A 13,467-nucleotide genomic window follows, 5' to 3' on the forward strand; every position below is an offset into this window, starting at 1 on the left:
TATGGCTCCTGTTGTTGGTTTGCTTGCAATACGCTCATTAGAGCGTGTGTCGGAAAACTGGCATTGTAAAAAAAAACTGACAGTGAAACCCTTCCTTTAGATGTGTAAACGCGTTCACTCTACATAGACATTTCCACCGGCGAACACTCCATGCGTGGGTCTGCTTGCTGGCAGAGATCTATGTGTATTGCGGTGCGGAATTCAAGTTTTAAGCAGCAAGGATATGACCACCAGCGGGGTCCCCTGTATAATGTGCAGATTTGTTCGCTTGGTGGAGATATATTTGCTCTGTGACGTCAATATTGTTTTGATATCTGCCTTTATGAAGGGATACACGCTCATGTCTTTCTATTGTGCCTGATCACCATAGTAGAAACAGCATGGCTCTTTCCCTGCAGATAGCCTCACGTCTATGGGAACAGTAATATAATCCTATTATGCATTGTTCTCTGAGCCTTGCTGAGTGGTGTAGTGAGGGGAATGCATGCACGTGTGTGATCAGAGCAGCGTTCACAGTTCTACAAGCTGGTTTCATTGTTTAGTGTTAGACGCAAATTCCACTACATGTGGGTTTCATTGTTAACTACGGTGTGCGAATTTCCACACACCAACGGGGGAAGCCACGCACGCTGTTCTGCCCATTCACGATCGCGTACTCCCACTTTCTATTGTATATTTGAATGCATACAAGGGTGTCATTGGGTGATTCTATGTGAGTAACTTATGTCACGTGACTGTACATTTGGAGCTGATTGGCTGATGTTGTATAGCCATCACTTTCTGCTGTTATCCCTTTGTTGTCCCAGAAATAGGCGGTCAATGCTTTAGGCAGAACATTCTATCGAGCATCCAATATGATAACAGCCTTTGGCAGGAAATGCAGTTTTTGGTAAAACTGATTCATTTTTAATTGAATTTCAATGTTTAGTGAAACTTGTTTTTGTGTTTAATTTTTGTTTGTCAGGTGTAGTTGTTTTTGTTTTTGTATAGCATTTTAGTTTTTTTGTTGTTTTTTTGTATAACTCATTTGTTTTTGGCAGTGGAATTCAGTGTTGAGTGTAACTAATCCGTTTTTGCACTGGATTCAGTTCTCGGGTAGAATCATTTTAGTTTTGTGCTAATTTGTGGCTATTTTGTGGAGATAGTACTTTCTGTGCTGGAATTTGGGCTTTGGGTAGAGACATCGTTGGGGAGGGAAAAAGAGCCCCCCCCCCCCCCCCCCGTCATCAAACAGCTTCGCAGTACATGAGGTCTGGGTTTGGAGCACGGGCCGTGAGACCCCTTAAAGAGTGACACAAATGGTTCAAGGGAACAGCTTGCTGCATTCCCTTGGAAGGTACTGTTGGTTGAACGATAATGTGCTGCGCTAAAATATAGTGAATACTGAAATCACCAAAAATATATATACAAGGAATATATAATACAAAAAATTATATATACCACTCAATGTATGTGTGAGGAAAAAGGTAACAAGAAATTAATTAGTGTTCCTTAAAAATGTGAATATCACCAATGTAAATCAATAATTAAATAAACATAAATCATCAAGTGCAAATTATAATGAAGTGAAAAGATAAGGATATTAATTAAATTCAATCCCAATAAAGTCCATACAAAAATTAGAAGAAAATCCAAGAAGGTGTGCCACAGGGTCCCAAAAAAGTGCATCCACACAATTCCTTGTGAAAATATAGTAGACACCGATGTGCAAATCACCCAGGGAAAACAGATGGCTGCTTACCAGAACGGGTAGGTCTCTCAAATTAATGAGTAGACCACAGAAAGCATAAGTGTAATGCCAAGGATGGCCACAGGATGTCTCCTTTATATTCTCAAAGGCGATGTCCACATAGTAGGAAATAAATTAGGACAGGGACATAGTGTAACTCCGTATATAAGGCATTTATTAATGATAAAAGGCAGATAAAAACACTCACATTTGCGATGTGAATTCAAGGCATCTATAAGTTACAGGTACGCTGGAAACGAACGAACATCTCCCTCGCTGTTAGTGTCTAAGGAGCCGGCTTGTTGGGGGCGTGGTCTCGTCACGTCTAGATCACCCGACCGGTTTCGCTATAGGTTAGCTAACCTATAGCGAAACTGGTCGGGTGATCTAGACGTGACGAGACCACGCCCCCAACAAGCCGGCTCCTTAGACACTAACAGCGAGGGAGATGTTCGTTCGTTTCCAGCGTACCTGTAACTTATAGATGCCTTGAATTCACATCGCAAATGTGAGTGTTTTTATCTGCCTTTTATCATTAATAAATGCCTTATATACGGAGTTACACTATGTCCCTGTCCTAATTTATTTCCTACTATGTGGACATCGCCTTTGAGAATATAAAGGAGACATCCTGTGGCCATCCTTGGCATTACACTTATGCTTTCTGTGGTCTACTCATTAATTTGAGAGACCTACCCGTTCTGGTAAGCAGCCATCTGTTTTCCCTGGGTGATTTGCACATCGGTGTCTACTATATTTTCACAAGGAATTGTGTGGATGCACTTTTTTGGGACCCTGTGGCACACCTTCTTGGATTTTCTTCTAATTTTTGTATGGACTTTATTGGGATTGAATTTAATTAATATCCTTATCTTTTCACTTCATTATAATTTGCACTTGATGATTTATGTTTATTTAATTATTGATTTACATTGGTGATATTCACATTTTTAAGGAACACTGATTAATTTCTTGTTACCTTTTTCCTCACACATACTTTGAGTGGTATATATAATTTTTTGTATTATATATTCCTTGTATATATATTTTTGGTGATTTCAGTATTCACTATATTTTAGCGCAGCACATTATCGTTCAATATTCACTTGGGGTTTTTTCTATGATTCCTTTGTGCAGCAGCTCACCCTACAATACAAATTTTTCACTTAATTAATTATACTAGCGCAGAAATATCCACTTTTACATTAAGGTACTGTTGGTACCTGGAGATGGGAGAAACTTCTAACCGAGTTTAGAACCAGGCTCCAGGCAACAAAGACGTTGGATATAGTGCAATTGTGGCTTCAAAGGTCTATAATGGTACATCGGCAAGGTGTACAGAAGACGGTTTCAATCCAGGAGATATGCATTATGTATACTTTGCCCGAGGGCATAGCCAAATCTGGTGATCCAGTAAGGGAAGCGGAGGAAGCTCTCTCTGGGCTAACTCTGCTGAGACAACCCCGATCAGCTTATACTGTAACTACCACTTTCTTTCCTGAATCTCTTATTATTGATGATTCCACTATAGCTATGCCTAATTCTCCAGCTTCGTCATCTAACAGCACAAACATTGATTTTACTTTATCTCCTCACACAGTCTCTCTCTCTCAATCACCACCTTACACGGTATAGAGTCAGGCCCGGAGGCCAGCAGCTAAAGCAGAGGAAGCTCACAGGGGAACCAGCAGGATATAAACACAGGTAGGTCACCTTGGCAGATGACGCAGGCTCACCTGAGGTGCGGAATCTAAGTACTAACCGGTGTTCACCAGAGCTCCTGATAGTGGAGATGGATTTTGCTGCGTGTTAGCACCAGGTCGCGGTCCTCAGGATCGCCCCCACCAGGAGGTGAGCAAGCCAGGGTCCAGTAGAAGATATAGCAGATATGGATCAAGCAGAAGCATAGTCAAGGAGTAGCCAAAGGTTAGCAACGAGTAGTTGCAGGTTGGGATTAAGCAGAAGCGCAGTTGAGGAACAAGCCAAGATTTGGACAGCAGTACAAGAGACAAGCGAGATATTGGCTGGTGAAGGCACAATATACTGGCAACCAGGAACTGCAGATACATGGCTTAAATCAGGAAGTTCATATGAGGAGCAAAGGGTTCAAGGTTTAAGGCAATTAAGATTCACGGCAGGATCTTTGAAGGATTTGTCCAGGGAACTGTCCAGCATTCCAGGTGGCTCAGCAAGCAGAGCCATTGCCCGACATCAACTTGTTTGTCGAGGAACTAAAATATCTCCTCCCATGCCTTATTGACACTGGTGCAGCCAAAACCGTTTTGAGATCTAAAGATCTTAGAGGCAAGGTTCCCTTCTCTGGAGAAATAACACCAACCATAGGTCTCATGGATCAGACAGTGTCTTTGCAAACAACTGAACCTCTCCATTACAGACAAGACTGCAAGGAGAAGGTTATCTTTTTAGGACATTGCATATCTCAGGGTACCCAACATCTAACCGCCCAGAAAGTAGAGACCTTGAAAGACTTCCAGAGACCTCCGAACACTCGGCAATTGAGAGCCATTCTCAAACTTGTCAATGACTTGTCAATTACTGCAGAGACTGGGTCCCTAATATATCATCCAATTTGGGACCCCTTTATGAATTAACATCACAAACACCTTTTCATTTGTCTGATGACAACTGGTCAATCCTACAGGATTTGATCCAGGAACTCTCCAAAGTACCGGCTTTAGGTCTGCCCAACTATGACCTCCCCTTTTATTTTATTAGCCATGAAAGCAAGGGCCATGCAACTGGAGTATTGACCCAACTACACGGGTCCAGGTACCGACCCATCATGTACCTGTTAACTGCCTAGATCCAGCCATCCAAGGCTCACCGGGATGTGTACGAGCTGTGGCCACCTATGCTGTATTGTTACAGAAAGTAGGTGACGTAGTTTTGGCCCAGACAAGACATCTTTCAGCTGCCAGATTGACTAAGTATGAAGTGGCTCTCCTAATGCCTACTGACCTGACTCTAAGACGATGCACCATTTTGAACCCAGCATTTCTTCTTCCTGTTATTGAGGAGGAAGAGAGGTGGGGTTTATTGAGTTCCCATATATGTCTGCACAAGAAGCTGAGCTGTGGGCCCTAGCAAGGGCCTATGAGATCCATAAAGATCAGAGGATCAACATCTATACACACTTGAGGTATGCTTTGGGGTGGCACATGATTTTGGTCCTATCTGGAAGGCAAGAGGGTTCTTGACTAGTTCAGGGAAGCCGGTGAAACATGCAGAGTTAATTGATAGGCTGTTCATGGCCATCTGCCTGCCACACGAGATAGCCATTCTGAAAATGAAGGCCCATACTTCTGATAAGATTATGGAGGCCAATGGGAACGCCTTGGCGGATAGAGCTGCTAAGGAAGGTGCTCTGAGCCCTGTGGTGAAGACCCTGATGCTGGCAAACCCCTCTGATTTGTCTCTAGAAGAGTTTAAGAAACTGCAGTCACAAGCGGGAATACAGGAAAAGAGGAAATGGACGACTTGGTCATTGTGAGGAAACATCAAAGGACCGGACTAGAACCCTGATACACCAGGTCATTCCAGGTTCAACTGACAATGCCAACTTTCTTAAAACTTGAGGGACACAACAACTGGGTGCACGCCAGCCACTGCAAGAAGCTGCTCAAGTACATCAAAGAATGAGGAGTATCGGTTTTATTTATATTCTAAACTTAGTGTATTTTAGCGAACACAACGATGAAAAGCATCCCAACCTATTGTTTAAAATGCATCTCCAACTAGCAAGATGGTGAACAGGACCAATTGCTGGGTTTGCTCTAAATCCCTACCGAGCCAATACACCCCAGCAATGGCAGCCGTTCATGCTTTATATGACGTTCGTGTTGTTATGAAGAAATCTGAGAAACTTGTAAAGCCGACCAGGAGACAGTTGTCAATAGAACTTAATGACACATTCCTAGAGAGTAACATCAGTATAGTTTTAACGTTAGCTCTGACTCCTGCTCTTCACTTTCTTATCCAGTATGGGTATCGGGACAACTAGGTAGTCCACAGATGTGCTTCAACCTTAGTTTTGGCAAAGGGAATAGATTTGTAGGATCTACTGCTTGTGAGAAAGGTATAACAGTCAGTCTTACCAATGAAACCCCTGATCTCTTTAATGACATCAATAGACCAGATTACATCTGCTGGAAGGAAGGGTGTGAAGGGTGTGTGGGAGAAATCCCACAGTCTATTATGTTACTATTTATTGCCCGTGACTGTCAGAGAAATTCTTCCTATACGGTTCTGACAGGTCCTTATCAGCTCTTATTTGGTTCTGCCGCTTATAAGGTAATTGCCCCTAATGCAAGAGGTTCATGTGCTTTAGTGAAGCTTGTACCGGCATCCTACATTGCAGCCAATCGTGAGGATCTGCTGGTGCGAAGGAAGGCAAGAACGTCAGGGAGAGCTAGCAGGGAACTGTTCTCTAACCACGACCAGGCCTGGGCATGGATCCCAGCTTGGACTGGGTGGGGGATTGAACTTATTAAGCGACTGAACAATTTCTCATCCATTGTGGATGAGATGTTTAATGAGACTGTTGAAGCAGTAAGGGAGATTATTTAGGAACAACGACAAATGAAGACTCTTGTACTGCAGGAAAAGATGGCACTTGATTATCTTTTCTCCTATGAATTCAGAAACCCCCTTGGAGGCTAAGACTGTTGTACCTGGATAGCAGATACCAGTGACATGGTTCAGGCTCATATGGATAAGGTACTTCCCTGTAAGGCAGAGCCAGAGCTAAAGCTAGTGAAGGTTAAAATCCTTATAAGGCTTTAGGAAGTTTTGGGGATTTATTTTTCTCCATTGGATCTTGGTTGAAGAGAATCGGAGTATACAGTATATACTTATGTTGTTTTTGTTTCTATTCCTTCTATACACCGTGGTGAGATTTTCCTGTTATCTGATCGATCGAGTCACCAAAGCCTGAGCAGACGACCAAATCCTTATTGCTGAGACGAGACTCCCTGAAATCCAACCCATGCACCAGATGCTGAGGATTCCTAACCGACCGAAAATCAATACGACCCACCACCTCATGCCCTCCCTCTGAGTCACCTCCCGAAGAACGGAACCTATGTGTCAACATTAGTTTTCTTTTGAGCCTACGTGTCAACACTGATTCCATTATCTTTCTTTTTAACTTTTTGAAATGGATTGTTTTTATGTATGAGAAGAGCTGTTCTGTTTATTTGGAAGTAGAAGATCAAGATTCATCAAGGGACACATGGGAGCATATGACAAAGAGGAAGAAGGACTGTTGTGGAAATTTGATTAGGACTAGTGTGGACATTTTTCAGGATGTATTTTATTTAAATTCTCATTATGGCTCCTGTTGTCGATTTGCTTGCAATACGCTCATTAGAGCGTGTGCGGGCAAACTGGCATTGAGGAAAGACTACTGACAGTGAAAACCTCTCTTTATATGTGTAGATGGGTTCGCTCTACATAGACATCTCCGCCGGCGAACACTCCATGCACGGGTCTGTTTGACAGTATAGATCTATGTGTATTGCGGTGTGGAGTTTGAGGATCAAGCAGCAAGGATATCATATGACCACCAGCGGGGGGCCTCTGTATAATGTGCAGATTTGGCAGGGATATGTTTGCTCTGTGAAGTCAATATCGTTTTGATATCTATCTGCCTTTATGAAGGGATACACGCTCATGTCTTTCTACTGTGTCTGATCACCAAAGCATGGCTTTTTCTCTGCAGACAACCTCACATCTATGGGAACAGTAGTATATTGCTATTAGGCATTGTTCATAGGCTGATCAGAGCAGCATTCATGGTTCTACGTGCTGGTTTCATTGTGTAGTGTTAGGCACGAATTCTGCTACATGTGGGTTTCTGCCCATTCAGGATCATGTATTCCCCCTTTCTATTGTATATTTGAAAGTATACAAGTGTGTCATTGGCTGATACTATGTGAATAACTTATGTCATGTGACTGTACATTTGGAACTGATTGTATAGCCATCACTTCCTGCGGTTATCCCTGTATTGTCCCATAAATAAATGGCGCTCAATGCTTTAGGCAGGACATTCTATCGAGCATCCAATGTGATAACAGCCTGTGTGTCTGTATTACTGGGTACTGCTGAGCGCGCTCTATTACCTTATACAAAAGAGCTGAGAACTGTGCTTCTAAGCATTCATTGCGCTTTTCATATATGACTATCCAAAAGTGCACTTAATAGCACAATAGAGTTACTTGGGCACCAAGCGTACATTAAGATCCAAGACAACAAGCCAGCCTACTAATCTCCTTTGAGGAAAGTGACTATTTCCTTAGAAGGTCATTTTGCTTAGACACAAGTCCTATATTACCACAGCCAAAACTTGTAATATCTCAATCTCATATCAGAGCTTGCAATCATGCATGTGCCACGCTGTATAAAAAGCGGACGGGACTCCCTGGTGAAACAGCATCTTTAGCTAAGTATACTTGTTATATTTTCCAATATTATCTGTTATAATTGTAAGTATTTGTGTGATCTCTCTTTGCACATATTAAATACAACCCCAAAAACAAACTATTATGTGACCATGACAAAACATATACTGTAGGTTTATGTATTGTTGTTTGTGTTAAATTTTGCAGTAACAAACAACTATAGCCATAGTGTGCAGCATAAAACACCTAGACTAGCACAGAATTTAATCTAGCATTGAACAAATCCACAATGAACCAAATTTAAAAGCAACAATAGTATAATTAGTTTTAGGTCCCATTCACATCTTTTCAAATTCCATTTGTTGCACAAGAAGATTGCCATTCTTTTCTTTGGGGCCGGTTTACATTTGTGCATTAAGCTGCCACATAGAGAAAAATAGTATAGGATTTTTTTTTTTTGGTGCATTGTAATTTTGGCCCCATAGGCTTCAATATAACATGCATTTTCATATGTTCTAGCACATAAAAAAAAGCCCCCACCTCTAGCAAGCTCTGCTTTATTTTACTTTTTGTGGACAAAGAAAAAAATGCAGAACACATAAAAAAAGCAATAAAACATGCATCAACATGCATCAAATGCACAAAAAGAAAGGAAGATGCAGACACACTGGTGTGAACCTAGTCTAAATGATGAGTCTTCCATTACACTTCTGTATAACTCTAAAATTGCCTTAAAATAACAATGCTCCCCAATTAAATATGCTGTAAATACTAGTTATGAGATGTTTCTTTAAATAACAGCTATGAGGAAAATGGATGCATCGCATACTAGCTCATTATGAAATACTTACCTAAGAACGAAGCCCCGAAGTGCCGACCGCTCACCTATCTCATGCGTGACATGTTGTGTCGCCCTTCTTCTGGGTTTGCGGCATCCGGCCATCTAATTGGCATGCGCGCGGGAGCCAACGGTAACGGAACGGGGCTCTGAAGGAACGGCACGAGTGGCCGTTCCTTCAGAGCGCATGCGCCAGTGACGTCACTGGCTGCATGCAAAGTAAATATCTCCTAAACGGTACATGTTTAGGAGATATTTACAGTACCTATAGGTAAGCCTTAATATAGGCTTACCTATAGGTACAAGTTGCAGAGGAGGGTTTATTTCCTCTATAAGCTTAATACAGGTCCAAGTTCTATTGCAGTGTACTGAGGTTTGCATAAATGTGTTGACCTAAAATGTTTCCTGTTAATTTTTCTTAGTCTGTTTTTATTCTCCATATTGCAGGATAAAAATGCTTTGGTATAAAAATATTCTTTATAAATACCTTTATTCTGTCCATGCAAGCTTCCATCTTGAGTTGCTCTACCGCATTTCGTGCTTGAGAGATGCTAGTTGTGCTGTTGTTAGACACTATGTCCTTCATTGTATGATTCTAATTGCAATAAAAAATAAAAAAAAAAAATACAAGGATTAAAAACAAACTGTAACATAGCAAAATGGTTGGCATTTAGATTCAGGAGAGGTTTTTTTTTTTTTTGCCTTTTTACCATCACATTGTGAGGCACACAAAGAAAAAATAATCTGCTTTACAATGCTAGTGTAACATTCAGATAAGATCAAGTAGGGTTTGTGCAGGCACAAATTGGCACAATGCAATTTTCACAGGCTTGCAAACATTAAACTGTGAATGTTATCGCACTCGATTACATGAGTGTTTGATGTTCACATAGTAAAGGCAAATGTCATCAAGAACAGCCAATGTATTTGTTGAGACCTGGAGATTAATGGGGAGAGAGGATATTGTAATGTTGTTAGCACCTGAAACTGATACCTTGCTGTTAGCTATTATAGCCTGCACACTTACCAATAATGCTATAGTGAAGTGATAAACAATCTAGTGATAAACAATCATACTGGCTGCTATGTTTCCGGTATTACTTTGCTCAACACGGTAGGTAAATCGTTGTTGAACCATTCTTGTATCCTGTTAAGTTCCTGCTATGAACTTCTTCAATTAATTTACTGTTAAAAGTGTTTAACCTCTCATTACCACCCTCTTTTTGGTAGTTCTTTTTGGGCACAATTGGCAGCCAATTGTCCCATTACTTTTGGTCCCTTAAAAAGTGGGAGGCACATATACAAACTGTTGTAATTCCTACACCTTTACCTGATTTGGATGTAAATACCCTCAAATTAAAGCTGAAAGTCTGCAGTTAAAGCACATCTTGTTTATTTCATTTTAAATCCATTGTGGTGGTGTCTTCTAGATTGTAAGCTCTATCGAGCAGGGCCCTCTAGTTCCTCCTGTTTTGAATTGTATTGTAACTGTATTGTCTTCCCTCACATTGTAAAGCGCTGCGCAAACTGTTGGCGCTATATAAATCCTGTATAATAATAATAGCGCCAAAAAGATTAGAATTGTGTCGATGTCCCAATATTTATGGACCTGACTGTATATATGTGTAGAGATCATATATACACACTCATGAAAAATCAATAAAACAATAAAGTTCATAATAAATAGTCCACATAATTACAACAACAATAAAGTGTCCATATAAAATCCAAATTCCAGAAAAGTGCTTGAGTTAAAGTTCTTAGAACTTGAATGAAGACAGGGATATCCAGATATCAGTAGTCACCAATGTGACAAACCCACCACCACTGGTAAGGGTATTGCGCTTACCAGAAGCTGTGGACCCAGGTACCGTACAGTAAATGAAAGATTTTGTATATTTCTGCACAGGTTCCAGGAGAACTGTCTTGCATTTAAGGTCTATGAAGATTAGTAATAGCTGATAATTTGGTATGCTGTAGGGACCTGGAAGAAACCATTCCTTATATTATCCTTTTAGAATTAAAGCTAAACTACAGGCAGATATAAAAAATAATTAAAACAATGCAATCCTATGATTAAAATCATATACTTGAAATTATCTCTCACATCAGCCTTTTGTGATCACCTATACAGGAAAACTAGGGGAAGGAAAACTAGGGGAAGGAGAGGAGAAAATAGGGGATAATCAGGTGTGTTGCATGCACATGTTCTGCAAGGAATATGTTGACAGAAAGAAAAAGCAGAGTCTGTATACTGTGGAGCTCTGCTGCTGATTCACTGTCCAGTCACAAGCTGGAGACATGGAAAGAACCTAGTTGCATTGTTAACTGCAGTAGAGAAAATTTCAGTTGACCAGGTAACTTTCCATACTACAAGGGCAAAGATACAATTCCTTTGGCAGGAAATTAGCTCCCATACATGTATCTCAAGAGTATATTTAACTGTTGTTTGAAGTTCAGATTTTAAAAGCAAAAATAGAATTGGTTTTAAAAGATCTGGCCACTCAGGATAAAGGCTGCTTAACCTCAGTGCTCTGGGAGGCTCAGGCCCATGATCGAATGCCTGTCACAGCCTGGAGCTGGGATGACCAGAGGAGCTCTCTCCTGCTGCTCCTCCAGCTCTCACCAGCCCAGGCAGGAATATCCCCTATCACCAATAATTTTCACCCTGGTCATGGAACCACTCACCCAAGCTATTAGAAGCCATCCTGAAGTTTCAGGCATAACAATTGGCTCTGCAGAATACAAAATAGGTCTTTATGCAGATGATGTGGGGTTGGTTAGGGAAAGGATCACATCTTCCCTCCCAGCAGTTACCACACTTGTACAAGAATTTTGACAACTTTCCCTGTATAATGTGAACATCTACAAATTACAAAAGCTTCCTGTAACACTTTCCAACAAATTGAAAGATGAGATAACAAAATAATCTGGTTTCTCCTGGTCTCCCCATTCATCTATACAATATCTGGGTGTTAAAATAACTTCCCCTAGCTCCTCACTCTTCAAGACCAACTATGAGTCTCTTCTAAGCAAAATATGACAACAAACAAGATCTTACTCTTATTTTCAACTCTCTTGGGCGGGTGGATCAGCAGTCACGAAGATGTCGCTTTTACCAACAATACTATACTACTTCAGAACACTGCCTATTCCACTCACTGTATCTTTTCTTCAAAGTCTGCAATCCACTCTAAACCTCTTTATATGGGAAAAAAAAAAAACCCCGCTTCATGAATAGGATCTTATACAGACCTAAATCAGCAACTGGACTGGGAGTGCTCAACTTAAAATTCTGTTACCACAGTCATCCTGGACCAAGTTATAGCTTGATGGCATCCATTGCCCAACAAACAATTGGTAAATATCGAAAAAAGCAATACTGGGTCACCCATTAAAAGGACTATTAAAAGCACGGTCATTGGGACTTCCTGCCCCATCATCTAAATACCTCACCGTGGAAGCCACTGCAAAATCCTGGAATTTCAGTGGTTCCTCACAACCTTGTCAACCCTGCTCAAATTACATAGTTACATAGTTACATAGTTAGTGAGGTTGAAAAAAGACATCAGTCCATCCAGTTCAACCTATGATGTATGTGTGTGTTTGCTTTTAACCGTACATTGTATACCCCTGTATGTTGTGGTCTTTAAGGTGTCCATCTAATAGTTTTTTGAAACTATCAATGCTCCCTGCTGATACGACTGCTTGTGGAAGAGAATTCCACATCCTTACCGCTCTTACGACTACAATCCTAGTCCTCTCTGCTCCCTCAAACTCTTCACTAAAAACCTCTCTCTCAGCAACTGGACTGAGTCAGAAATCTCTACCTCCGGGTCACCTTTATGTAGTAGCAACACTAAGGTCTTACTTGGAACTACAATCGCGATTCAACCTTCCACACAAAGACTTCAACAAATACCTACGTATCAGACACATTATTGACTCCATTCATAAGGAAAAGATCAAAATTCCACCAGATCTTCTTTCCTTTATCCAAGACCATTCCACTAACCAAAAAGGAATATCATATTTCTACCAATGGTTTCTAGCTCTCTCTTCAAAGGAAAGATCTCACTCATTGATGATGTGGGAAAAAGTTCTCTCCCAAACCTTCCACACTCTACAAGGGTACAATGCCACTAACAATGTACTTAAACATTTAAGATGTACTACACATTGGGAATCCAAACTTAAATTTGTCCACCGTTGGCACTACACTCCAACACACCTATCCAATTTCTCTTCCTCATACTCCCAACTCTGCTGGAGACATATGGAGAAAAAGGATCCCTGCTGCCCACATGGTGGCACTGTCCTAAATCATTTCCTTTCTGGGTCAGTGTTTTTCAATTTATCTCCTCAGTAATCAGTTTGAAACTGGATCCAGATCCCGCATCAGCACTCCTTCTCCTAAACTACGAACGCTGGCCCAAATGTCCTCTCCCTCTCATCATACACTGCATGATCACAGCCAG

General features: G+C 41.0%; 1 protein-coding gene and 1 pseudogene across 4 annotated transcripts in view; one reads left to right on the forward strand and one right to left on the reverse strand.

The window, feature by feature from the left end:
- GNG4 (G protein subunit gamma 4) overlaps positions 1-13,467 on the reverse strand; it is a 98,294-nt gene that overhangs the window by 8,812 nt on the left and 76,015 nt on the right. For all 3 annotated transcript variants that reach the window (XM_082249365.1, XM_082249367.1, XM_082249366.1), the window contains exon 3: positions 9,477-9,584. In XM_082249365.1, the coding sequence (XP_082105491.1) occupies positions 9,477-9,575 (99 nt within the window). In that variant the 5' untranslated portion in view covers positions 9,576-9,584. The remainder of the gene's footprint in view (positions 1-9,476; positions 9,585-13,467) is intronic.
- LOC309550171 lies at positions 5,945-9,441 on the forward strand (annotated as a pseudogene). Its single transcript has 2 exons — positions 5,945-6,592; positions 9,437-9,441. The product of its transcript is annotated as an uncharacterized misc_RNA (transcript).

The sequence above is a fragment of the Pelophylax lessonae genome, assembly GCF_965119305.1.
Source record: "Pelophylax lessonae genome assembly, chromosome: 3".
NCBI classification, from domain to species: Eukaryota; Metazoa; Chordata; class Amphibia; order Anura; family Ranidae; genus Pelophylax; species Pelophylax lessonae.